The 27,748-nt window shown below is 37.1% G+C and overlaps 1 protein-coding gene across 2 annotated transcripts in view; it reads right to left on the reverse strand.

Moving 5' to 3' along the window:
* Positions 1–27,004, reverse strand: part of PPP4R3A (protein phosphatase 4 regulatory subunit 3A) — a 34,818-nt gene extending 7,814 nt beyond the window's left edge. Inside the window, exons 1-10 of one of the 2 annotated variants that reach the window (XM_031454201.2) lie at positions 25,994–27,004; positions 16,448–16,503; positions 13,277–13,375; positions 9,039–9,656; positions 6,171–6,248; positions 5,973–6,089; positions 5,419–5,535; positions 3,225–3,356; positions 3,021–3,123; positions 1,565–1,723 (exon numbers count right to left, since the gene is read on the reverse strand). In XM_031454201.2, the coding sequence (XP_031310061.1) occupies positions 1,565–1,723; positions 3,021–3,123; positions 3,225–3,356; positions 5,419–5,535; positions 5,973–6,089; positions 6,171–6,248; positions 9,039–9,656; positions 13,277–13,375; positions 16,448–16,503; positions 25,994–26,135 (1,621 nt within the window). In that variant the 5' untranslated portion in view covers positions 26,136–27,004. Of the gene's footprint in view, positions 1–1,564; positions 1,724–3,020; positions 3,124–3,224; positions 3,357–5,379; positions 5,536–5,972; positions 6,090–6,170; positions 6,249–9,038; positions 9,657–13,276; positions 13,376–16,447; positions 16,504–25,993 lie in introns of both variants that reach the window. The other variant, XM_031454200.2, reaches the window with a different exon arrangement.
* Between the last annotated feature and the right edge of the window lie 744 nt (positions 27,005–27,748).

The raw sequence follows: 27,748 nt of genomic DNA on the forward strand, positions 1-27,748 counted from the left end.
AAATAAATTAATTTACTCAGTTTTCCCATTCTGTCCCATCTACTCAAACTCTTCCCACACTCAAACAGAACCTTTACATTAACATTAAAGAACAATTCATTAACTCCCTCTCAACTTGGTTTTGGGAACTCTCACTTTTTGCTGATAGGTTTATAAGGAAAATGAATTTGTGTTTAAAAGTTCTTCTTTCCCATGTGCTAATAAGTTCATGGATATATGTACTAGTAAGATAGAACTGAAATTATTTTTTACTGTCCTTAGCAGTCTAGGTAATGCCACTAATGCTACCTATTGCTTTTGGCTGAAAAAGATCTGACCATGTGTATTTTCAGTTTATACTGCAGTGTGTACACTAGACTGAAAAGCCAATTCAGCTGTAACAACTGTTATCCCAATTAATTAAACTTTCTATTTTGAATACTATTTTAAAGATAAAACGTTGATAGAATAAATGAACTTCAGAAATATCCTTATAAACAATGCTTTTATAATAAGGATATTTTAAAAATCAATTAAGCAAAATATTTAAAGTAAAAAAAGATAACAAAAATGGATGTATATGTTCAGGCCTCTAATTAGTGGATGATTACGATATCTTTATAAAAAACCCAAACTTACCTATAAAAACCAAAAGGCAAGAGTTAGTTACCAACAGACATCCCTTACTAAGCCTCTAGGGCACCCTAAAACTGGTGTGCCATCTTACCAAAGGCTGACTGCCTCCTGATCAAGAATATTCTTGATTAACCTATTTCCAATTCAAAAACATGTTTTACTTCAAAAAACTAGGGTCTTAAAAGAATACAGTGAAAGTCAGTTTTAAGAACAGCCTTGTTAAAAGACTGTCTGTTGCTCTGAGTTCACAAACCTTTCCCACAAAGGTCCACACAATCCATATTCTAAGCTTCGTGAGCCACATATGATCTCTGTAGTTTTTTTTTTTAAACAACCCTTTAAAAACATAAAAACTTTTTCAGCTTGTAGACTGTAAAAACAGACCATGAGCTGGATTTGGCCACAGCTGTGGTTTGTCATCCCTGCTCTAAAATATGTGAAGTAACATAATGTCAAATATATCTCAGTAAAGCTGGCAAAAAAATATTTGTGGAATCAATGAATGGACCATCTGTAGGTATTTGTGCCAGGCACTCTGTAACTTAGAACATGTTTTGGGAACCAAGTGCTATTGGCTATACATTTTCCAAATTACAAAAGTGTCCTTCATGATTTAGTGTGAGACTCTAGTCTCACAGGAATGCCTAATTTGCGACTGTCATGTTATATATGCCAAGTCAAAAATAATTAACTGAGGTAAAATGATTTAAGGTGTTATTTTAATAATATAATACTTTAATATATTTTGCAGATACATTCTCACCCCTTTAGTGTATATTGAGAATCAGGAAAATCAACTGCTCAAAATGTATATTATCAGTGTAGTTTACTATTAGAACCTAGGTCTCCTGAAATCAGTCATCTTTTCTTCTCAGACAGTAAGACCTAAAGATAACAATGACATGATGATACACAGACAATAAATAATTCTACCAGAAGCAACACTTACATAATGCCAAGAAAGCATGCTTTGAGGCCATGAGAACTAACACTCTCCGGAGGATGTCCTTATTAATAATGTAGTTCTTTATGTGGTAGGTATGGTGTTCCACACAAAATGTTAACAATTCCAATACAAGTGCCAACAGCTGGGCAGTCTGAAAATCATCTAAACAAAACAAAACAAGACACAATTATACTTAATGGCTCCTATTATTTTCCTCCCCAAATATAAGAAACCCAAATTCCAATCAAGTACAATCCCTTCTATTAACCCAAATATTTTAAAGTTAAGGAAAAGGGAACTAACATCTATTGAATGCCTATCCTGTGCTAAGAACTGTGCTTTACACTTTTTCGTTTATTAAATTTAAACAACTCTGTGAATAATTAGTTTCACAAGATTCAAGTCTGAAATGTTACTACTAGTTAAGGTAAACATAGAATACAAATCTACTAGATCTGCTTTATTCCAAAGGGCAAGAATGCTCTACTGTTTTAACATGTCCCTCGACAGATGTAGGTATCATAGGAGGTCCTACCAGACACCAACTGGCTTTGGTGGAATTACTCTCAGCTCCTTTGAGTCTAGTGTGCTTTGAGCCTCCTTTACTGCACATGAGTCCACACTGAATTATAACTGCTGGCTTATTTTCCTCACCAGGCAGCAAGCCTCCAAAATTATATTACTCACTTTTTTCATTTCCCCCATTTAATCTCTAAAGATTATATATATAGCACAGTGCCTTCCACACAATGGGTTCTCAATAAATGTTTGATGAACTGAACATGGGGGTTTCAAAAGAAGCCTCAAGCTTTACCTACTATGAATAAAGTAGATAGGAAAAATGAGTATCACGTTTCCAAGACTTGATTCTAGAGTCACCAAAAAAGGTGAATTTAACATTTATTTTCTAAGTGGTATTATAAGTGAAATATACTATATTGATAATTCATTATAAGAAAATAATTTACTTATTCTCAAAGCTTCAATAAAGAATTTCCTAATGAAGAGCCTAAAACTACTTTCTAAATCAAACACACACACACAAGCTAAAGCTAAAAGAATAAAATGCAGAAATAAACAATCCTAACCTCGTAATAATCCCCAATGCAAATAAAAACAGCTTAATACTGAGTATAAGTTTTGCTCTATCTACACATTGGAGTACAAATAACTTAATGTGAATCTTCTCATAGCTACTTCCTTCTATTTGTTTCACAAATGTAAATGGAAACTAAATACAAATATTGCTTCAACAAAAAATTGCTTTAAAATTCTAAAAAAAGCAACAAGTATCTCCAGTATCTTCTTTTACATTTCTATTACCTCTGATAGCACTTTTAAAAGAAAATTTACCTTGAAATTACCTCTTTTGAAAATATATTAGGCTTCTGTGTTACTACTAACTCTGAGTTTCAGAATCCAAGAACAAGAACTTATTTAACAACCTGTATTCTCTTACCTTTGCTAGGTTTGTCTTCTGTTGTATTTGCCAGTAAGGGGGCAGTAAGGACATGCATACAGTGCTTGTAGAAGAAACCCAGAAATTCAGTCTTTTCTGTTTTCTAAGGAATCAAAAACACTTCCATGAACTTTAACTGCATTGGTTCCTACCAGCAATAAAAATTATACTAGTATGAAAGAGAGAAAAATGCCCATGGCTTACATTGGCAGTAGCTAACATGTTTTCTGGGTCAACTAATGTTCGAAGCAGGCCCATAAGTTGGACTGCTCCTCCAAGTTCAGGATCTGTATCACAAATCATATGTTCTATAATGAGGTTGATGAGCAAAATATCCTGGTGAGAAAAATACACATAGTAAGGATCACTTATTATGAGAGAGAATGAGAAAAGCATATACTATGACATACACTATACACCTAGCTCTTTATACATCATACACCTAGCTCTAGCTATCTTGTTAACTGCAAATAAAATTAAATGATTGACTGACTTCTTTAATAAGACACATGGCAGTTTCCCAATAGTATGGTATAGGCACATTACACTAAATAGCACCAAAAGAAAAGAAAGTTTCTTTAAATCCTCCTGATTAAAATAAAAAGAAAGTTTGTTTTGGTGCTAACAGATCCTTTATACCTCTTGGTAACAAACTCTCCCTTCTGAAGAAAGCTAATGGGCCTTCAGTTCATAGCTTTAACATTAACATTTAGCTAGAATTTAAAGCATTGTTTTTTCAGTGCATTTTTATAGATTCGTTCTATTTACGGCAAATAATAACTGTATCTGTTCTCCATTTATGGAAATAATAAAACATTTCCATTTAAAATAAATTTAAGAATAAATTAGTTGTACCTGAATGTCCGAAATTGGGAAAAACTAGATTATGGAATTTAGAGAGCAAACAGGAGAACAAATACATTATAGAGATTCCAAATGACATAGAAAAGTGGGACTGCTACTTTTCCCTGATGCTCTACTGTGATTGGTTTTACTGACCCAAGGAGTAAACAACAATTGAGGGATTCAGTGAGAAAATCCCTGCTCCTGCCTATATATGCAATCGCAGGATGGACAAAGAGGAAATGAAGACAGTACATGGAAATAACGATCAACATTAGGAATCATGAAGACTACTGTATATGAATGAAGTACATCAATGTATGTTCAACTAGGGGGTTACAGGGCCAACAAGGATAGCCTTTATCTTTAATAATATATATATTCTGGTTTTCAAGATAGGACTATTTTATAACAGCAAAATGTTGACAAAATATTCAACAGTTCAAACTGGCACTTGCCTGCACCTACCCTAACATTACAATTTTTAAACAAGTCTTAAATATACAAGTTACTATGCATTCCACTTCATTTTACCTGTTTTTTTGTTTGTTTGTTTGTTTTAATGAGGGGGAAGTAATTAGGTCTATTCATTTCTATTTGGAGGAGGTGCTGGGGACTGAACCCAGGATCCTGTGCATGGAAGCATGCGCTCTACCACTTAAGCTATACCCCCCTCCATTTTATTTCATTTTAACATCACATTAAGATTTTTTAAAAAAATAAAAAGTCTATTTTCTCATTTTGTAAAAATATAAAAGGCTGGAATTCTGCATAGATTTTTTTCCTTAGAGGCTGTCTTTTTACCCCCTCCCTTAAGGAGATGAAGGCAGAATATCTTAGTTCATTCTTAAGTAAAAAGTTACTTCCAAGATTTTATGTGGGAAGGAAGAAAAAAAAAAAATCGAATCACTGGTTTAATTATCTGAAAATAAAACAGAGCACACACATTTAGGGCTGCCACATGTGCCATGTACCATATACTCCAGGAACACCTTTCACATTATCAGGATACATTCTCTGACTCTTAATGATGGAGTTTGTATGTGTGTCTGTGTGTGCGCGCACGTGCGCGCAAACAGCTTGTTTCCTAAGGTTGGTCAGGCAGTAAAGAAAGCACTCTACTTTCCAAAGGACCGTGCTTCATCATTCTTGATGATTTGAGACTCTAACCCTAGCAAAGCCAATGGCTTCCCAGGGAAGTTACTCATGATTCCACGTACAGAAGAAAAATTTATTGATTAAATGATTTAAACAAGACAACATAACAAGTTAACTTCAGAATTAAGAAACAATCTCAAAAATTTAAGAAGAAATTTTAGTTGAGCATTAGCAAATAAATGCTGTAAAACACAATTTATAAACTGAGACAGGAGCCAATTTAGGGGAAGAATAAGCCATGATATTATGGCTATACTTCTCTCAAACATCAACTACTTAAACCTTTAAAAAATGAGTAATAAATACAGTTATAGCTCCCCATGTATAAATACTTACTGTTAGTGCAAATAATATTTACCTTGTTGGTTATTTTTTGCTCTGTTAACTTCTTACTTACATCATCATTCTGTTGTGCCTCCTGCATGACAAACTCTCGTACCATGGATGGATTATATTCAACCAAGTATGAGAATATATCAGTAGCAGCACTTCGCACCTGTGTATCATCCATGCCCTGCAGATAAAAAGCATTTATTTCTCCTATAATCATAAAAATATGGAGCTTACGGTTATATAAATCCCAAACCAAACAAATTGTAAGAAAACATTTCAATAAAAAAGACAGGTCAAGGAAATCCTGCTGCAAAATTGTTGTTCTATGGGTAAAGTTATACTTTCTTTTGTTCTTGTTTATTTTTCCACTTTAACATTTCAACTAATAGGCTGCAAGGTTAACAAATTATTAAAAATATGGAAAATTCCTGGAAGTGTCCTTTTAGTACTGTGCAAGGACTCTCTGATACTAGAATTTTATAGCTTTTTAACTTTATGTAATACAAGGCTGATATTAAATACTGGCTATAATCAAATAGTTCGCATGTTACATAAAAAATATACTTTTTGTGGATTAATAATATAATGGTAATTAGATATAAGGAGAAACAAACTTACAAGGATGACTTCTAAAGCTGGTAATATGCCCATGTTTGACAAAGTCTTGAAAAAAGCATCTCTATTTTGAGGTTGCAGCGTTTGCGAAAACGCACAAAATTCTTTTAAAAAGTTAACCTGAAATTAGGAAAAAGGTTAAGTGAATATAAATGGTGTGTTGTTTTAGCTTCATGCCCTTCATAATATCAAACTGCTTACCAATTCCTGTCTTTTTTCCTCATCTGTTGCTTCATCTGTTAGTTGTGCAAACAAATCTGTCAGAAATTTTTCATCTTCCTGTGAAGTCAAAGGATAAATTTCATTATGCTAATGGTAAAAGTGTAATAAAATGTATTTTCAAAATGCTATTATAGAAGATATAAATTTCAATAACTTTTTCCTAACTGGAAGAAAGGAAAGATGGTACTGGCAATGCTGTTTTTTAAAAGACAGAAGGAAAAAACTAAAAAGTTTTATTAAAGGATAAACAGGATTTATACAGAAACATTATCCTTTATATTTTGGCAGGGCTCTATTTCCTAAGTATTTGAATGTCACATTATAAATACTTTAGGCTTTGCAGGCCACACAGTCTCTACCACAACTACTCAGCTCTGTCGTTAGAGGGAAGCAGCCACAGACACTACATAAAGGAACGAGCATGGCTGTGTCACATCAACTTCATTTTACAAAACCACTTATGGGCCATGGTTTGGAGACCCCTCATTTTCACAGGGTTTCATTACCTTAACTGTAAGCCCAGTCACAGCAGGTAGAGCCTGATTGCCTGTTCAGTTTTTCCTATCACTATTTTTAATTACAAATGTGTTGTATTTTAATTCCATACTACCCCTGCTAGTAGAAATACATATGTATGTATGTATGTGAGTGTATAAAACCTCCCACTAGTTAATAAACTTTCCATATCCACTGCTATAGGTGCTCAAGAAACATTTTTATGAGACTAAATTATTTAGTTATTCCCTTCTTTTCCTACAACATATAAATAGGCCATATATCAAATAGCATTCATTTTCAAGATCCATCTCAGATATATCCCATGAAATGGAAATCAAATGATTAAAAAAGATTCTCTGGACTGCTTCACTTGGGGGTACCAAAGTATAGAGAATTAAGAATATTTAGCAATATTACACAGAAATCAGTCAATGGTAAGGGTTATGCTTGTGTACAAGGTGGGTAAGACCTTTAATTATACCTTAGTTAGTCCTTGTCAAAAAATTCATAAAACTCTCCTTTCTTCACAGCAGCACTTCAGATGTAAATGCTCAGCATCAGGAGAAACAGAAAGACCAACAGCACTGGCAGCCAGCATTTTACAGAGCATATTGTAGGGAAGCAATGACTTAATTGAAAATTATTCATACTTAATGATTAAAACTGGCATTTTACAGGTATGAAGGCCAAGAAAACACAAAAGTGACAAATCCCTACGTAACAAAATGAGAACCACAGGGAGCTAAAGAAAAGGGCCAGTACCATTCAGGACTATCCAAGGAAACCAGGAATCAAAACTAGACCAGAACAGAACTAGTTCCTTATCAAAGAACAAATGAAAATTGGTACCAGACCCCTTCTTCCATTATCAACCACAATACACTGTGTAGAGGATTACTGTTGTACTTACCAGATTGTATTGCCTATATTATTTGTCTGTCTTAAATGAATGGAAAACATGTCAAATTAGTCAACATGAACTGGAAATATCACTAGCTGCAGGAAAGCAGTTTTGATAAAACCAACTTTTCTACTTAAGTTCATATATATGTATATATATATATGTATGTATGTATGTGTGTATGTGTGTATTTTTTAAAGGTAACAAAGCCAGGGTCACTGGAAATATAGCAATTTTCTAAAAAGGAACAAATATTAAACTTACTGCTTTATTCATAGCTTGTGCTATCAAGCAGCTCTCTCACTGACATTTATTTGCCTCTTTAACTTAACAAATCCAGGTCAAATAATTAATTTATTTGTAGATCAGAAATAAGGTCTTACAAGATAGTGTCCTTCAAATCATATCACATGTTACTGTTACAACATCATGGGCATTGAAGAAACACATGGGAAGTGTGCAACTCACAGATCTCTGCATGCACTGTGCAAACTTCGATTTCAGTCGGAATAGACTAATTCACACAGTATGGGATAATTTACTGAGAGACTCTGACTTTGAGGGTGTTATAAATGCAGATTACATCTCAGAGATTTAGATTCTGTGTTTTGTACAGAATCCAGCAAACTGTACCCTAGGCAATTCTGATACAAGCACCCTAAAACACCATACCTGTGAGACTGGGAATACTATAAAAACAAAATGTGGAGTTTAACAGGCAATTATTAATAGATACTTAAAATTAATACTCAAGAGTCTTATATAATGTTCACTGCTTTATAAACATGCATCTTGTTTAATCTTCAGATGACCTTAGAGGATAGATACTAATATTACCATCCTTAAGATCAAGAAACTGAAGCTCTAAGAGATTAAAAAAGTCACCCAAGCCACATACCTATTAAGTGACAAGCAGAGCGTAAACTCTCATTCCCGTCTAAACTCCCCATACTCTCATCCATTACGAAAGCATGCCTTTTAGTAGGGAGCCATCCAGCTATAACCTGCCAACATCTGCTATATTCCCTTGACCCTAAAACTGGACCTTTAATAATTTCCCAGGAGTTCTATAACTTCTACAGAATCTATATTCTATGTTTAATGACAGAGCTCTTGGCTTCTATTTTATTTTTCTTTCCTCTTCCAATCTATTCTGCTCTTTGCATAACTAATTGATTAATATCCCTAAAATTCTACATTCAATTGTTTTATTAAGATCATTTCCCTGTAATTTCTTCAAGCTAGATTCTTTTTACATTCACCTTCCCTAACCCAAATACAACCTTCTGGTCCCATAGTATTATATATTATAATCTCTTATAATATCAACAAAATACATACCTTTAGACAAAAATTTTCAATTTTTATACTAAAAAGGAACAGAAAATTATTTCTGCTAAAGGCAAAAGGTATCTTTTTAAGTAGGAAAAAAAGATGATCTAACTCACCTGTAACATACCAACAATTTCTACCTTATTGAAAAAGATAAAGGAGTGAAGTGTTGATAACATATTTTCTTCAAAGACTGAAGGGGTAGGTAGAACCATATCTTGTATATACTGAACTCTGTATGTCTGATGAATTTTTTGTTTCAGCTCAGGATCTGATATGGGAATCACTTCTTTAAACTTGGCAGTTTTAGTTAGAAATTCCCTATGTTTTCGTGGTTGTGATAAAGCAGGATCATATTCTAAGCATCCAATGACGTCCATTATACATTCCTCGGAGAACATAACTTCAAAAAGAGCAGTTCGATTCAAAAGGAAGATGCCTTTGATAATTTCATACAAGTGGTGCAGTCCTTCAATATTTTCCAAATCCTCACACACATGAAAAAGCTCTAAGAGCTTTTTAATATAACCCTCATTTTCCAGTGCTAGTGCAAGTTTTTCACGACGCAGGGGGGAAGGTAAGGATGATGCCACAAGTTCTGCAATTTCTTCGAGGCGACTTAATTCACAAGATGGCAATTCTAAACCTGGTGATGACATATCATCAAAACGCTCCTCTTCAGATTCATCTACAAGGTCCTGAGTGATGTCCACTGATGGGTCCTTTCCTTGAACCTATTAAACAAGATTTATGATAGCTGACAAAATATAATCAAAGCAAATCTAAGTGATATTCCTAGATGAATACAAGAGATGTTATAAGAAAACTATAATGATAATTTTCAAGTTTAAGACTAGAACTTTCTTCAAACTTGACAAAATTGCCTACTTTCTAAGTTACATTTCTACAAATAACATACACTATCAATTTTAAGGAAGGAAGTTCAAAGTTCAGAAGTAGAATGAGCTTCCTTATCAGTATAAGGTCAACCAGGAACAGAAACAGTCTAGGATACCCTCAACTCACTGTGATTGTGACTATCAGTGTCCTGCAGATGCATAATACAGAGGCCTGGTGGTAAAGCATCTTCTCACATTTCCAAAGACCAGGGCAAACCCCAAACATTCCTAGCATTGTGCCCTGGTATAGCACCACAGAACTCCTCAAAGTTTAAGTAAAATTCAAGCAAATGTTGTGAGCTTAGAAGACATATAACTGAAAGCAATAAAAAAAAAAACTTATTATTAATTAATTTAGAAAACAACTGCCAAGAGAGCATGTACAAACTGGCTTTGTACCAAAGGGGGTCACTGATGTTGTATAAATGCTGGCTGGTAGCCTAAAAATATGATTAAGAAAAACTGAGTGGGAAACAAGGTGTACCCACACAAAAATGAAACCACATAAAAAGTAACTTCTACCTATGTGTAGTAGAGCTATCCCCTAAGAATACCTGCTTAAAGTTAAGTAACCAAATCAAGGAGGTTTTCCTTTCTACACACCCAAACCTGAACCTATCATGACCCCCCAGAAGCCCTGAAATTTGTCAAACCCCAAATTTATGCCTGTGTAGGACCTTTTATTATAAAAAGATTAACTTAGAAATCTTCACAATTAAACAAATTTTAATGTAAAAAAATTTTTTTACAAAAAGTCAAGGACATATTTTGGAATAAAATGAGTTTTACTTTCTCAGCCCTATAATTTGAGATACTGCCACTAAAGCTACCCATAAAACCAAGTTGAATGGTAATGGGATGGAAAAATTAGGCCTTAAAAGAAATGTCCAGGAAACTTAAAATTGCTCAGCACAGTTAAGAGATATTGATGGATACTAAAAGGAAAGAAGGCCTGGAATATGTCTTGAAATATACTGCAAGGTATACCGTCTCAACCTCAACCTAGTGGACAGTGCCACTGAAAGGAGGCTAGGCACATTGATGGCTTACACGTGGCATGGTCTCAAGTTAGCGCTGGATTTTTTTTAATTATATAAGCTCTCATCTCAGCTTTAAACTCCTAATATTCAAGCTTTACCTACAGAATAAATGGTAGGGTTTTATTAAACACTAAATTAAAAGGAGAACCCTTATTGTGATCAAAATGCTATTGAGTTAATTGGCAAATATGAAGGCTAAGAGGATAATCAAAAAGGCCTATGTTTAGGATACTCTTAGAATCTGATCTGCCCAGGAGAACAAGGTGGAACTGTAAAAATCTAACAAATATATTTCAGTCTTACTTTCAAAACGAGCAATAGACGAATGAAAATTTAAAAAGGAAAGTAGACTAAGCTAGGAGAGAGCTTTCCTTAAGAGAAAGGCTAAATCTTAGGGAAAAGAGATGCACCCACACATAACTGCTATCAAGAAGGATTCTAGAAAATAGGGAGATTTTTTAGTTGTTTCTAGATCAAAAAATGAGTAGATTTCAGGAAATAAATACACAAGATCTCAGAAAGCAAAATGTGGTAAATTTCCTAGAATAAGCCACGAACCATAAATTAATTGAGAAGCACAGACAGGAAAAAGTCATTGAAAAAAGACATCTTGAACATAAACTATGTAAAAGTTGGAGAAGTAGATCAGAAAAAGATTCTAAAGTAGCCAGTGATTCCTAGGAAAGTTAGTGTAGACAAAGGTATACAAGTACTACTACTTGTGCCCTAAGAGAAAATAACTGAAAAAGTATGGTATCACAGACCAAGGGAAAGTACAGTGAAGGTCTGATAATTTTAAGAGAGCCAGGCATGATAGTAACAGGCTGAGTCCAGGTATGACTTAAATATTCACCTAATAGAAGACTGTGTCCAGGGCGGAACTGTTTGTCTCACAAAGATGAAGGAGAACAAGATTTGTCTGAATTATGGGTGCTTTCAGCAAACCCCGAGCTCAATTATCTCACCTCTTTCTATGGAGAACTCCGTATGACAAAATCTAGAGGAACATACTGTAAAAACTGTACTGAACAGAAAGCAAAGAAAAAGCATGAAGAAGGCATAAATATAAATGCTAGTTTTTCACGTTAAGAGAAGGAAAGGACAGCTTAATAGGCAGGTTAGTTTATGACAAACACAGCTGAGTAGAATATATAGTAGAAATAATTCTACAAGTTAAAGAACTGTGCCTTAAGAACACTGCAGCTTCTATTTAGGCAGTGGATCTCAAACTTCAGGGTGCAGCAAAATCGCCTAAAGCAGGTGTTGACAAACAGCCACCAAACCTGGCCCACCACTTGTTTTTGTAAATAAAATTTTACTGGAAGAGAACCACATCCATTTATGTATATGTTACCTATGGCTACTTCCGCAGCACAACAGCAAAACTGAATAGCTGTTAAACTGCATGGTCCAGAAAGCCTAAAGTATTTACTATCTTGGCCTTTATAGAGACAATCTGACTTAGAGGGCTTGTTAAAATAGAATTACTGTTACCTCCTCGTGGAGTCTGATTCAGTAGATCTCAGAATTTGCATTTCTATCAGATCCCAGGTCATGCTTATCCTGCTGGTTTGAGACCCACACCTTGAGAACCAATGAATTAAGGAATCTGCTGAAGATTATTTATTCTCCAGAATAAATAAACATGGAGATAGAAAAAGTGTCCTTAGGATGCAGTGGTCCATAATAAGAGCCAATGGCTTTAGCCACAAAAGTGCATAAAAAATGACCAATCACAAAAGACAGTGGAAATGATTATCACTAGACTAGGTATCACTAGGGAATTCCAGAATCAACTGAGAACATGCAAGATAAGGTTGAAGATATAGTCAAGAGCCACAAGAGGTTACTGAACAAAGAGTAACATGATCAGACTTATACTTGAAAAAAGATCACCCTAGCTGTGGTACAGATTTGGGAAGATGAATCCACATAAAAGCAATAAACCAGGCAAGAAATGATGGTGGCTTAGTAAACTGTAATAGCAGTGAAAATGAAGATAAGTCAATCCATTTAAGATTTATAACTGAGGGACTGAATTGATACGAGGGATGGAGGAAGGATAAACAGGACCCACAAGTTTCTGGTTTCAGCAACTGGATGGCATTTACTGAGACGAGGGACATGGGAGAATGAACAAATCTCAATGAGATTACGTTCAGTTTTGGACTTAAAACTTGAGATGTTAGTGAGCATTCATGGAAGAGCTCTCAAAGGCAGCTAGATATAAAACTCTATAGAGTTCAACAAAGATCTGGGCTGGGCAGTTTGGTGTTAGTAAACTGAACTTTCCTAGTGAATTTAAATGATCTATATGAAATGTGTCTATCTAAAATTTGGGGTATGCTTAAAGCACAGCAAAAAATCCAAAATATTTAAAGAAAACGTGTTAAAATTTCAAAATTTTAAAATTACCTGACATATTTTCTCCCAAATTTCATCACATCCAGCCTTTTCTTGAAAGCTAAGGGCCAAGTCATAATTCTCTGCTTCAGACCACACAATCAACGTGTCCTGGAGAGGAAAAAAAAGAAGTCTGAATAATTAATATATATTATCACAAACTACTTCAAAGTATAAGGTAAGTGAACAAAGTAACACGGAACTGAGAACAATACTCATTTTTACTTTTTGCAACATTGATATTAATTAGCGATGCCTTTTCATACTTCGATTTATCTAATGTATAAAATGAAAGCAATGTTCTCCTTAAGAAGTTTAACCAATATATAAAAAGCACTACAAATTGAGCACACAATGTAAGTGTACCAAAAGATACAAACTTTGCTTGCACATTTAGGTTACATTTTATGCTCTAGTCAAAATGCCCAAAGAGGAAGTCTCAATATTCAATAACTAGGGCATGTTAGGAGGATGGGATTAATAATCGTAGCTCCTCCTCCTCTCTTCTCATTGTCAGCATCAGATGTTTTTTATTTATGTGGGGTGCTTAAGGCCCATGAAGCCCTTGAAATTATTGGGTAAATCTGTAATATGTGAGCATTTATCTGGACAGAGGTTTTTTAATTTTTACCAAAGTGCTGTGGTTCAAGAAGCAAGATGTTCCTGCCACCTACCACCCTTTCATTCCTTTCAGACAGACTTGCACTTTTTAATGATAAAAATGCAAGTTTGTCTGAAAAAGTTTATTTGAAAAACTACTGAACTATTTAATAAATGTTGTAAAGGATTACAACATAAAAGATGTAATCTCAGCAAGACATTACAATACTGAGATTTCCTGTAGTACAAATAATCTGTATTCTACAATATGCATGGTGATAAAATATTTATGGGGTCTAAGGTATATTTTCACTTACTGACTATAAATATACATGTACACTGTTTCAGAGCAATTAACCATTTCAAGAAAGGGGCCTCTTCTCCAAGAGGGATCTATGAATCATTTTATATAAGAATTGTTGATGGCACTAGGGAGAGCTACATTTGAAAAAGAAGCCTAATGAAACAGCTATCATGTAGCACTTTTCAAGCTGGTCCAAAGAGAACTAGGAGTAGGAATTAGGGTTAGATGGATCTGAACACAATATTAAAAAAATTTTTTTTTTTTTAAATCTGACTAGTAAGTAACTGAAAGGAGCCAAGCCAAGCCTGGCTAAGCATCTATCTGGATGAGAAAGGTTCCTGTACTGAGGAGGAAACATGACTAACTATCTTTAACGTATCTTAAAGGACCTATTTGATTTCTAATACTTTTCACTACCTTGGCAAGGACACTTCTTATTGCACAAATGGATCCCATGTTTAAAAACGTGTCTGCTAACACACATTAACTCTATTCAGTCAATTATATAACTGTCAATCATAAGACCAGTAGTCTCTTAATGAATAAAACTGATGTCAGCCGGAAGTAAAAAAAAATGATCCTTTGTATGGCTGTGCAGCATTACCAAGAGGGTAAATCCACAAGTCTTACTCAGAATTTTAAGAGCTCAAAGACCCCTTTTTAACTATCTTTAAGGACTTTACCAATCACAGATCCCAGGCAAGCAATCTGTTCCACAGTGACTGACTAGCTGTTCAAGCTCAAAATAATTTACATTAACACTGTAGGATCAACATGTCAGAAATTATAGTCAGTTGGGTAGCCTCCCTAAGCCTTGGTTTCTGTCTCCAGAATGGGTTAATACATACTGTTATGAAAATTGGTGATAACACAAGACCAATTGAAGAAGCCTAAAACCACTATCACATTAGTAATAAGACAGGCTTATTAATACAATTGTAAGCAACTCCTCTGCTATAATGTATATTCAGAATCATTTGCAGGCTTAAATCAGGGCACAACTAGACATATGCCCTCAGTTACCCATTTCACAAATTTTTAGTTTGAAAATTTTTAGGAACTGCTCTTCTCTTTTTCTTGAGGAACCTAAATTTTCACCAAGTCATCTTGTTTGATTATCGTCCAACAACCTATTAAGATATATAGATTTGTCCATTCATCCTCAAAATAGACTCATCTTTTCTTTTTCTTAGGATATGCTTTTCCTCTTTAGCTGACTGAAACCTTGAAATACAAAGTACAGAACATTAAAACAAAATACTCTAGTTTCCAGCCATTTCTATCAAACCAGAAAGTTTTCTTAAGAACACCAAATGCAGTTAAGTGCTAACAGGCCGCTGAACCATCAAGAAAACATTTCATATTGTACCAAGGCCTGTTGGATGAATAAACTGCCATTAAACAAATTTAGGAGTAAGTATCAGCTTTCCTAGGTACTATCTGTGTGAACTCAAGAAAGTCACAATCCTTAGACATCACCTAATGTGCAAAATAAAAACAATACTAACTTCCCTCTAGTAGTATTTTAATGGTCAATGATGAAGCAAAGCACTTTATCTTTATTTATAAATTTATAAAGTAATATATATAAATGTTTTGGTAATTTTAAGTTAATTTCAAGACAATGAGGGGACTGACATCGATTTCACTGGCTTTGTAGAGCACTCACTATTATCTGTGTGTCTGTATTCTGAATAAATACCATTTGATGTGCTGATAGGCACTATGTGAAGGAAAGATATCTCTTGCATATCAGAAGGTTACAAGAAAGAGTATACTCAAACTGAAAGTAGTCTTAAAAGTTGTTACATCATTATAAGGTCCTTTTCAGGCTATGTAAGAAATCAGATTCTTATTTACATTGAGTTGCTGTACAGAGAGATGAATGTTCCTTCCGCACTAGCATTTACAACAGCAAAGGAGGGAGTCTCTACCATTTAGTTGTATTAGTAGCTGATTATTCCATCAGTGATCACTTTTTAAATTCCCTTTAGGTAGAAACAAGAAAACTGTTGCTTTAGTTTAATTTGTGAAAATTAAAGCCCAGTTGGTTGAACATCTGGGAACGTAAGCTTAGCTTAACTCAAAGCAAGTTTTTTTTAAATGACTTATATGCTATAGAGATTGGCAGAATTGTATTTTAGAATCAGATTGGCAAAAAGCATGTTAGAATCTGTTCCGGATTTTTCACTGTAAGGAATGAGATGGTAAATTTTCATCTAATCACCAAACTGAGAGAATATTACGCAAGATAAAACACAACATCTTCAAAATTTTACCTGTTGTTTCTGGTATGCCGTATTAGGATTTATTTTGGACTCTAAAAGTAGAGAACCTAGGAAACAGAAAAAAAGACATTCCATTATATAATTGCAAAGCAGCAAAATTATACTCCGTTTCATACACATACATTTCCTTTTCTGAGTATTTGAGGCACATACAACTTGAGTTGAGAAAATACTACCAATACAAATTTAAGTATAATAACTTGTAACCTAAGAAATGCTTGCTTTATATACGCTTACTTTTAATTTTTTATTGAAGTATAGTCAGTTTACAATATTGTGTTAATTTCTGGTGTACAGCATAGTGATTCAGTTATACACTGCTATATATTCCTTTCCAAACTTTTTCCTTATAGGCTATTAAAAGATACTGAATATAGTTCCCTGTGTTATACAGTAGGACCTTGTTGTTTATCTACTTTATACAAAGTAGTTAGTAGCTGCAAATCCCGAACTCCCAATTTATCCCTCTAACCTCCTCTTCCCTTCTTACCACCATAAATTTGTCTTCTATGTCTGTGAATCTGTTTCTTATACATGCTTAGTTTTAACAAGACAGACATGATTGAAAAGTCAGGACTGGACGGTCTACATAAATCTACCAATTCCTGGGCAGCAGAAGGTAATGAAACAGCACAGTGTGCAGCCAGATGATTGGGGATTAAATCTTTGATATACAGTATTACTTAGAGAAATAACTTAAAATATGCAAATAAGCACTTTAAATAGTTATCTGCTCTTTCTCAAGACTGAAAATAAAAACAGAATTCATTTGCAAATGTTTGAAAACATCAAGGATATAGTTCACTGCCTAAGTACATCCCCAAGTTATGCTTCACTTTTAGAAAGCCTTACATTTCTGTTTTTTTTTTTTTTTCATTTTATGATGGGGAGGTAATTGGGTTTATTTATTTATTTATGTTTGGAGGAGGTACTGGGGATTGAACCCAGGACCTCATGCAGGCTAAGCATGCACTCTACCACTTGAACTATACCCTCCCCCCATTTCTGTTTCTTAATACAGGAATTACCACACTTCCCCATCTTCAAATAATCAATTTGCTTCTCAGAATAAGCTAACTTGCACATTTTTTGTTTTTCCCCTGGCAGTATCCTAAGACTCAAAATATTAGAAAATAACTACTGTTTAGTGGCAAACAGAAACTTTTGAGACTAAACTTATACCTCTCCCCGTATCAGCCAGTTCCAGTTTAAAGGCAAGTTCTGGCTCCAGATACTTGAGAAGCAACATTTTCTCTGCAGCTGTCTCTCATCCAAAGCTTTCATTTCTTCTCGTATTACACTTAACAGTTGCTTTAACCATTCCAAATAGTGGCTAGACACTTGAGAAAGGGTGCTCTTAACATTTCCAAATTTGACTAGTTTTGCTTTTATGTTAAAATTTGTTTACTAATTTTATGATGCTGTCCCACGGTAGTGATTTAATGCCCATTTACTACTATGTGATTGTAATGTTAGACGACACTGAATACAGAAATAACAGCACTTGCCAAGTTGTAATGACTTAATTTGCAAACACCTTGTGTGCATGAACAGTTCCTTACTTCACCTGAATCCTTCCACACTGTCTGGCACAGGTGAACTGCTTAACCAAAAATCTGTCTCTTATCCTTTCTGTACTTAAGGTAACCAAACAGTCTTCATATTTTCCCCACCTATAGCCTCAACACCCCATCTCTTTGGGCTCTTTTTGGTTCACTGAGGTTCAGACAAACATTCTCAATGTTCTGTAGAAGCCTGTTTAATCTCCATTGTCTTTTTCCAGCTTTTGCCAGAATAAAATAAATTTTCCAATGCCCCTTATTTTCTTTACACACAATCAATGGACTTTTATTTTGGTAATTATTAAGAGCTGTCTAGTGATACATTTATAACAAGAAAAAGCAACAAGCAAATGAACTCCATGCTTAGGGTCCCTTAAAAGTATTAAAAGTTTTCGGCTATCTTTGTAAATATTCTTTCAGTGTTTTGCTGTTTAATTACTAGAAAAAAAATTGCACTCCACTATTTCCCAATGAAATCACAAAGTATAGCAAGTACATTATGGATCAAACATACTTTTAAAAGATGAGTCCTGGCATATAATCATACTCAAAACATGGGTTTCTATGAGAAAACACATTCCAAAAAAAATACTTTGAAATATACCATGTACTCAGAAATAATTCATCTCTAGAGAACTACATAAATAACAAAGTGAAACAATACAGGGCATAGGGGTTGGAATTACCACTTCAAGTTATGATTTCAAGAAACACACACCTGACTCAGCAGCTGCTAAAACAAAAATTATCATATTTCATAAGATGCACAAGGTCTAGTGTCACAGAACCAAACTAAGTAATGCCACTTGAAAAGTCACAAAAAGCACAACCTACCAAAGGCAAAAATTGGACAGCATTAATAAGTGATGCTAACTGGACATAATCACAAGTAAAAACTTCTGTGCTACAAATACCTTAAAGAATGTGAAAAGACAATCCACAGAACAAGCAAAATTATCTGGAAATCATATATCCAATAATGGACTTGTTACCCAAATTTTTACAACTCAGTTGAAAAATGGACAATGGATCTGAACAGATTACTTCTCCAAGAAAGATATACAAATGGACAATACACATGAAAAGATACTCAGTATCACTGGTTATTAGTGAAGTGCAAGTCAAAACCACAAAAAGATGCCATTTCACACCAGCAAGGATGCCTATAATCAAAGACAATGACAAGTCCTGGCAACCATGTGGAGAAGCTGGAACCCTCATACATTTCACTTGTGGGTATATAAAAAGGCATCCACTGTGGAAAAGTTTGGCAGTTCCTAAAAGAGTTACCAGCGATTCTACTAAGTATATATCCAAGAGAAATGAAAACATATGCCCACACAAGTATGTGTACACATACATTCACAGCAGCATTATTCATAATAGCAAAAAGTGGAAACACTCCAAATGTCCAAAAACTCATGAATGGATAAATAAAATGAAACACTATTCATTTATACGAAGAATCCAACTTCTAATATATGCTTCAACAGATAAACTTTGAAAACAAAAGTGAAAGAAGACAGTCACAAAAGACCATATATTCTAGTATGGCATTTATGACTCGTCCAGAATATGCAAATTTAGAGTAAGATTTGTAAATCAGTGGTTGCTTAGGACCAGAAGGAAGGAGGAACAAATGGGTAGTGACCGCTAACGGGTGCATGACTTCTTTAAGAGGACAAAATGTCCTCTAATGTGGTGATGGTTGCATAACCTTGTGAATATACTAAAAAACACTAATGCACACTTTGAATGAGTGAATTATATGGCATGTGGATGTTGTTTAAAAAAAAACCAGCTATTGAGGGTGGGAAATAGCTCAGTGGTAGAGCACATGCTTAGCATGTTTAAGGTCCTGAGCTGAATCCCCAGTATCACCATTAAAAAAAAAAAAAACTAAAATATAAATATTCATACAATGGAGTATCGTATAGCAATGTTAATGAATGAATGAACCAAATATATGTGAATGTAACAATGTATACAAATCTTACAAACACGAATCAAGCCTCAGACAAAAGTATATACCATAAATTCAAAAAGTGGCAATTAATCTATCTTGTTAGAAGTTAGGTTAGCTTTGGGCTGATGGGGGAGTGACGGAAAATGAACATGAAACAGGCTTCCAGAGTGCTAGTTACATTGTTTCTTCATCAGTGTACTGGTTATTTTGTGAAAAATTCATCAAGTTGAATACTTAGGATTTGCGTACCTTTTTGATGTATTACACTTACAAAGATTTTTTTTCAAGTTTAAGAGAAGGGGTAAAACAACACAGGGCATAGGGGTTGGAGTTACTACTTCAAGTTGTGATTTCAAGAAACACACACCTGACTCAGCAGCTAAAACAAAACAAAAAACTTGGCAGTGATATAATTATTTTTCAAGCACTTTTTTTTTTTTTTTTGCATTTGCTTCAAAACTCTCCTTAGTATCACTACAGTGTTGGGATAACTAGAAAGGAAAAAAAAAGTCAGACTGAAAGTTTGAAGTGTTCTCTCCCAAAGTGCTGGCTAACACAAAAATAAGCACATAGTAAATGCCTCTGATGTTAGTAAGTTTTCCTTTTTTCCTGGGCCACTGAAGATGTGAAGGGGAATTATCTCTTCTGAAACCCATTTCAGCCATATCCCATGGCTTTAGTCTAAGATACCACTTTAGGAAATCCAGCTCTGGTCCTCAAATACCATGTCCTGTAAGATGTCAGTTAAGTTGTAGAGGCTGGAACATGGGAAACAGCCTTTTGGGGAGCAAAGTAAGATAACAAGGAAAAGACACATTTCTAGTTTATTTCTAGTTGACCTACTAGGTTCCCCACTCCTATCTTGTGGTTTCTACTGTATCAAGTCATGAGCACTTTTCCAATCAACTGGAAAAGATCCAGCTGAGTGTTAATACACTATTTACACAGTCCCTCCCCCCAACAAGTTTATTTGTATCAGCTGCTATAGCTACAGTAGTGAAAACAGGAGTTCCACTGCAGTAATACATGACTATGAATGGGGATGTAGAGTTCAACTGTAGGAGGTGAGAGACATTTAGCATTGTACCAGAGATAACAAGGGGAGAAATGAGGGAAATGACCCTGAGAAGGAGACGTTAAGTGACATCAAGGGAAGTAAAGTTCTTATTAAGAGGAACACATGCTTTTGATAATGGTTAGATCCAGTATACCTTAATAACTGAAGCACATATGCAAAACAGCCCCTCACACCAATTTATCTGAGAAACACATTCATCCTCTCCAATGAAACAGATGCCTTTATCCCAAGAGGAATTCATTCTTACCCTCCCCAAGACACCACCTCCTCACACATCTGAGAAAGACACTCTGTCACACAGACAAGAGAAAGACAAGCCTACACAGCAAACCCTAATGTCAAGACTTGAGAAGGGCCCTCCCACTTCCCACCTGAATTACTGGGAAGGAAATATGGAAACACAAATATCAAGAGAGTGATGAGGCTAAGGGGAATGCATCCATACACGTAATTTATTTTGTCATTGCAGAATCTATCATTCAGACCACTAGCAAAATCAACCATGCTCACGTGAACTAAAGACTACACCTGCAGAGCAAATGTTTGTCAGTCCATTCCAAAGAAGTTCTGATAGGTCTGCAAGTGTTTATTTGCACATATACTTCTCAAAAAAAAAAAAAAAAAAAAGTCCTTAATTCTCATTTACTATTACCAAGACCAAACATCAGCACAACCTTTTTGGAGGGTCATTTGTCTTTACCTACAAAGCTTTTAAACACATAACCACTCTTTGGTCCAACAATCCTTCTTGTAGGAAACTGTCCTACACCCCTCACACAGGTGCCAAGTATATGAATAAAGATGTCATTAGCAGTGTTTGTAATAGTGAAAAACAAAAACAAAACAAAACAAAACAAAAACCTAGAAAAAATCTCTATGCTACCTGTTCTCAAAGTGTGGGGATCTCAAGAGGTCTGGAAAATCAAAACTATTTTCATAATATTACTAAGAGATTATTTGCCTTTTTCATTCTTATTTCTCAGTGTCTACACTGATACTGCAACAGACTGAGTGCAGGAGCAGATGAGAATTCTCTTTTTAAAAAAAAATTAAACCAGACATTAAAAAGATTGTGAAAATGTAAAACAGTGACACCCCTGTCACTAAATTCTTGTTTTAGAAAAACTTTTTAAAGTCTTAGCTTGAATTTCTAATGTGGTAAATAATCAACAGGTATTTTTTGTTTAAACATAAACAAAATCTCTTGGGGACCCTCCATTTTAATAGTATAAAGCTATCCAGAGGAAATTTGAGAAATGCTACTCTACACCACCAACAGGATACTGTGTGAATTCAATGTATAGAGTGGAATACATATAGTGGAATACTATGCCACTTTTATTTATTTTTTGTTAGTGAAGGTAATGGGGACTAAACCCAGAATCTCGTGCATGCTAAGCACACATTCTACCATTGAACTATACGCTTCCCCCTACACTACTTTTACATAAGATAATCTCATGGGCTACAAAATCAGGAGGGCCCACATGATTTTCCAAGTGCACAGACATACTACAGGTTTAAAGTATACACAGTAAGATTTTGGACTTCCATTACCTCATTGTGATGCTGTTTTCTTCCTACTGACGAAACACAGTGCCTAAGTCCTGCCCTTAGCTTTGAGCACTGGTAAGGTCAATGTACTGGAGAGGCCGAGGTTGAACTGCTTACTCAGGAGGGACAGAGCTGGAACTCTTCATTGTGAAATCCTTAAGTATTTATCTAAATCTAAACTAAAGCCAGGATCTACGTTTCTAAACCCCAAACTAGATACTGCCATTCTACCTGAATGTGACTGAATGGGTTTGCTGATATCGAAAACAAAACTATATTATTGAAACTTATAGTATCTCATTTTTCCAGTGACAGGAATTGATATCTTCTTTACAAGTGAATTTTCCAGTATATTAAACTGTAACAGAAGATTAAAAACCTCAACAATTTTTATGGAATGTTTCCTGAATGTTATATACTAGAATGTTTTTCTTAAGCAGTATAATGAACCTGTGTTGGTTAGCCTTTCATTTGTAATGTGTTTCTGGATCATCGTTATCAATACTAATTTTTCTACTATTAACAGTACAGTAATGCCAGTGAAGTGATATTCTGATCATGCACTTAAAAAAAGGATTGAGTGAGTGCTGGTTATGTATTAGGTACTGGGGTAGGCACTTTAGTGTATATTTTCAGTTAATACTCAAAAGCAATCCTAGGAGGTATTTTTTAATATACAATCTTTTCATTTTAAAAGATTTTCATGACCTCAGTATATGAGTATGTTTGTTAGACTAGGCATCAAACAAGCTGTCTGCTGGCTGGATCCCTACTAGAGGCACTAGTTTTGATTTCTCTGATTTCAACTCTTCAAATGAGACTTCACTCTGTATGTACCAATTACCTTCCTGATTTTCAGTAAGTGTATAAGGTCCTCTAACAAGATAAATGACTCATTTTATGGAAAACCAGAAAAAACTTTCCATTTTGCTCATTACAATAAAAAGAAAATTCTCAATTACCCTGTAGTAGAGAATGAGGGAAGTACATAATAATGGATAACCCAAACTAGTAGCCAATACAAGAACTCCCACGTGTGGCTTTGAGATAAACTGTACTTTTAAGTATCTTTAGGCTAAAAATTGTTTTTATTTTCTTTGAAATAAACCCTGAGTCTAAGTATTAAGCAGCAAATGCAAGTAGACAATATGGGAGTTTAAAACACACTATAAACAGTTAATAATGCTAATTAAATGATGGATACTAGTTTCAAGCCATAGACTAGAAGTCTCACTCAATCCCAAATACCTCTCCCCAACTTCAGTTTGATTACTGACTTTCCTTGCTTTTTAATCTAGCTGTGTGATCTTAAGTTGTTTAGCTTCTCTGAGCCTCAGTTTCCCCATCTGTAAATATGGTTAATAACAGTACCTACACCAGGAGACATCAAAGAATACAAGTGAAGAATCCCTGGCACATAGTAGACACTCAATAAATTTCCACTATTATTCCTATTTGGAGTTTCCTGTTAGGAAAAAAACATTCATCGTCAAATCAAAGACTATTTACAGAATATTTCACAAGTATCCTGGAATTTCCTCTTTGGATTCACCCACTCTTTGGATTTGGTTTTCCTAACAACTTATAAATTTAACAAGGGCACATCAGTCAATTTATTTGAGCTCTCTTTCCCTATTAGATAAAAATTAAAGCCATTTTGTTTTAGTCATCCAACCAGCTCTATTGTAGGGTCCCAAACTTCCAAAGAGAGGGAAGGAGATAGCAGCTATTTCCAAAGTGACAAAAATAAAAATGGAAAAAAACCCTCAAGGTTCCTATATTATTATGAGAGTATGAGTCCCTATGATAATATGACATTACGATTTAGTGCTTAAAATACTTTAAACAAAGGACTTTGCATAATGAGTCTAACTTAACATATAATGGGAAGTTATGTCTTACTAACCTATACGTGCTCTCATCTCAAACAAGTTAACTGAACCTACAAAGCCCATACTTTCCAACTATGTAAAAAGTTTTCCAAACAGGCAAAAATGGAGAGGTTGGAATAGTTGGTTACTATGTGATAGTCATATACAAAATCACACTAACAGTTCACATTCAAACTTGTATTTTAAAAGGCAAATAACAAAGCCTCAGAAAAATATACCCAATGTATTCAAAATCCTTTAAATGCCTCCAAGAAGAAATAAGTTTTCTCCAGTTTTAAGTTATTTTATAAACTTTATAAAGTAACCTGTGGGCAATATACTCCAAATCACCATTTTTCAATTCAAATTGAAAAGCAATGTCTTTTCAATTTCAGAATGGTTAAGTCTTATTAGTCTTCCATAGAATTGGAGTTCTGGGTATAGAGTCCAATAAAGTTCCTTCAAATGAGTCTGTAATAATCCAGATACAGAACTACAATCATAATACACTGAGATTGTTAGCTACTGTAAAATTATAGGCCAATGTAACAAGACAGGTTTTCAAATTCAGAAGAAACAATTTTGAAATTAGTTTTACCGGAAGTGAACATTTTCTTTAAGTGAAATTCACAGTATGCCACCGAGGGAAGTGGCAAACCCTAATAGGAGAAAGCCTTTTAAAACGTGAAACACTTATCTTCAAACAACTTGGTCTTTGAACTTTGAGGGCTGTTTCAAAATATGTGAAGCAAAAGCACTAGGGCAGATTGGAAAGATTTTTAAAGGTATCCGCCAACTTCTCTCCACCTGTTAACTGAAACAAATTCTGAATATACATTTAATCAATCAAAAAGCTCCCATAAAATGATTCCAAACTTGCAGGACACTTACACACTGAAACCACACACAAAATTCTGCGTTTCTAACGAAAGTGACAACTAACACAGGGGGAATACATAAGCAGTATTTTCTCTGCCTAGAGTAGAGTTGCCATATTCATGAACCTACAACAGGATCGGAAAAATGCAGAAGAAATGTTCAAAAAAGTACAGCAAAATGTTCTCCAAAGAGTGAAACTGCGAAGAACTTTCTTAGCTCCGAGGAAAGTTTTCATGCCTGCTTTACAGATGGGTGAACTAAGGCAGGAGACTGGATTAATCAGTGCCTTCTCAAGGTCACTCTCGTGCAAAAGAACAGCACGGTCCGGGCTCCAGATCCCAGGCCCCCGACCTCTCCACACTCCCAGGCGGCACAGCTCGAACGTGCTTGGCTCCACTCGTACCCGCAAGTGCGACTGGGCACTCAAAGAAAACACTTTGAGCCCTCTCCGAGCAGTTCCGGGAGACCCGGGGCACCGGGGGTCCGCCCTCCCCCGAGGCGGCGGCCGCCCCTAGCCCCAGCCCTCCCCTCCATCCTCGCAGGAAGAAAGCCACCGTCTCCAAAGAACCGGCGGGGTGGCCCAGGCCGCGGGGGAGGCGCGGGTCCCGCCAACAGGGGTTCACTCACCGTCGCTCTCGGCCCTGACAAGCAGGGACATTCCCTTCAGCCGCTCCACGTAGCCGGACGACACATGCCCGGTGCCCCGGTCGTCCCACTGCCGGTCCTCGTTGAGCGTGTACACCTTCACCCGCCGCCGGGTGTCGGTCATCGTGCCGCCTGGGGCAAAGGCCCCGCCGGAGTCGCCCGCGAAGAGGGTCCGGGAGAAGCGGAAGCCGAGGCGGGAGAACACCCGCGAGCGGAGAGCTCCCCGACCTCACTGTCGCCGCTGGCCGCCGCGGGACCGCGCTGCCGCCCGCATGGCCCCCGCCGGGCCCGAGCTCTGGGCCCCCGCCTTTCCTCGCCTCCGGCTCCTCGGCGCTATTGTCCAGGCGGCCGGCGAGCCCAGCCGCCCCAAGTGGGGAGCGCAGCGCTTCGCGGCCTCCTGCCCCGCCGCGGTGGAAACTCGGGGCGCGGGTTACTGCCCTGCTCCCGCCTCCGCCATGATCTCCGTGAAGCCGCTTCCCGCGCCGCCGCCTCCTCAGGCCGCCGCCGCCATGTTTTCCTTCCCTTTACCTGGCCCTCCCACCGCAGCCGATGGCTGCGCTCCGCTCCCCGGCTTCAAATGTACGAAGCCGACGGGCGCCTGTTCCTGCTGCAGCTGCTACCACTGCGCAGGAGACTCCGGCAGCCCCTCGGCGCACGAGCTCTCCCGGCTACTGGAAGTCCCTTTCCCTCCGCCGCTGCCGCCGCCTCTTCCGTCTTCCTCACGGAGCCAAAGCCGCCGCCATCTTGGTTCGCCTCTCAATAGCGGCGCGCGGGGCCACCCAGGCAGCAGCTGCAGGGGCGGCCCCTTAGCCCCACCATTTAAAGAGACAGGAACGAAGCCGGGAGCCTCGCTGCGGCGGAGGCCTCGGACGGAGGCGGGAGGCGGGCGCCGAGTTGCCGAGGTGGCGGGAGCCCTGGGAGAGGAGGAGGCGGAACGCTGGTCGCGCCGGTGACGGCCCGGGGCTCCCTCGCGCTCCTTGCACGCACCGTCGTACGAGCGCGGGGCGGTGTGTGCGTCCGTCGCGCGTTGTGTTCGTCATCAGCCCGGCTCGGGATTCGAAAGGGGCGTGGAGCCCGCCTCCGGCTTCGGTGCGCAGGGGAGCTTCCTGCCCGCTGGGCGCTTTGCGTCTCGGGTCCGCCCCCAGCGTTCCCCGGTGGCTCGCTGTCCAGCCGCCGCTGCCCCTACCCTGCGGAGGCCGGGCGGCTTCGGCCCAGGGCTCTCCCGCCGCGCGCCCGCCCCCGCGAGTGTCCTGTCCGAGCTGCCTTTGGGGCTGGGTTGGGCACCCGGAGTGCGGAGGTCGGTGATGCCGGAGCCTCGCAGCGTCGGGCCATTCTCCTTTGGGAAGAAATTGAAAAGCTTCCGAGAAGGGCCACATATTTGGGCAGCGAGGTCAACGGCAGGTCTTGGGAGCTGCCGTGGGGCATTAACTGGGGCGCAAGTCTACGAACTTAGACAGTTCATTTTCTGGGCCTGGGACCAAGCCCGAAGTGACAAGCCTAAAACGTCTCCTTACAATCCAGCTACTACCTCCGTTCCTTTATCCTTTATCAGAACTGATTTTCTAGCCCTCCATGTTGCAAAAAGAACTTGAGGGGCTTACAAAAACAGAAGCGGTACTGTATAATCAGGATGAGTAATTCTCAGCGTTAAGAACTAATTTTCACAAAGGAATGACATTCTCATTCCTGTCATGCAAATAATAGCCACCATTTTGGGGTGGGGGGCTTTTTATTATT

The sequence above is a fragment of the Camelus dromedarius genome, chromosome 5 (assembly GCF_036321535.1).
Source record: "Camelus dromedarius isolate mCamDro1 chromosome 5, mCamDro1.pat, whole genome shotgun sequence".
Lineage (NCBI taxonomy): Eukaryota > Metazoa > Chordata > Mammalia > Artiodactyla > Camelidae > Camelus > Camelus dromedarius.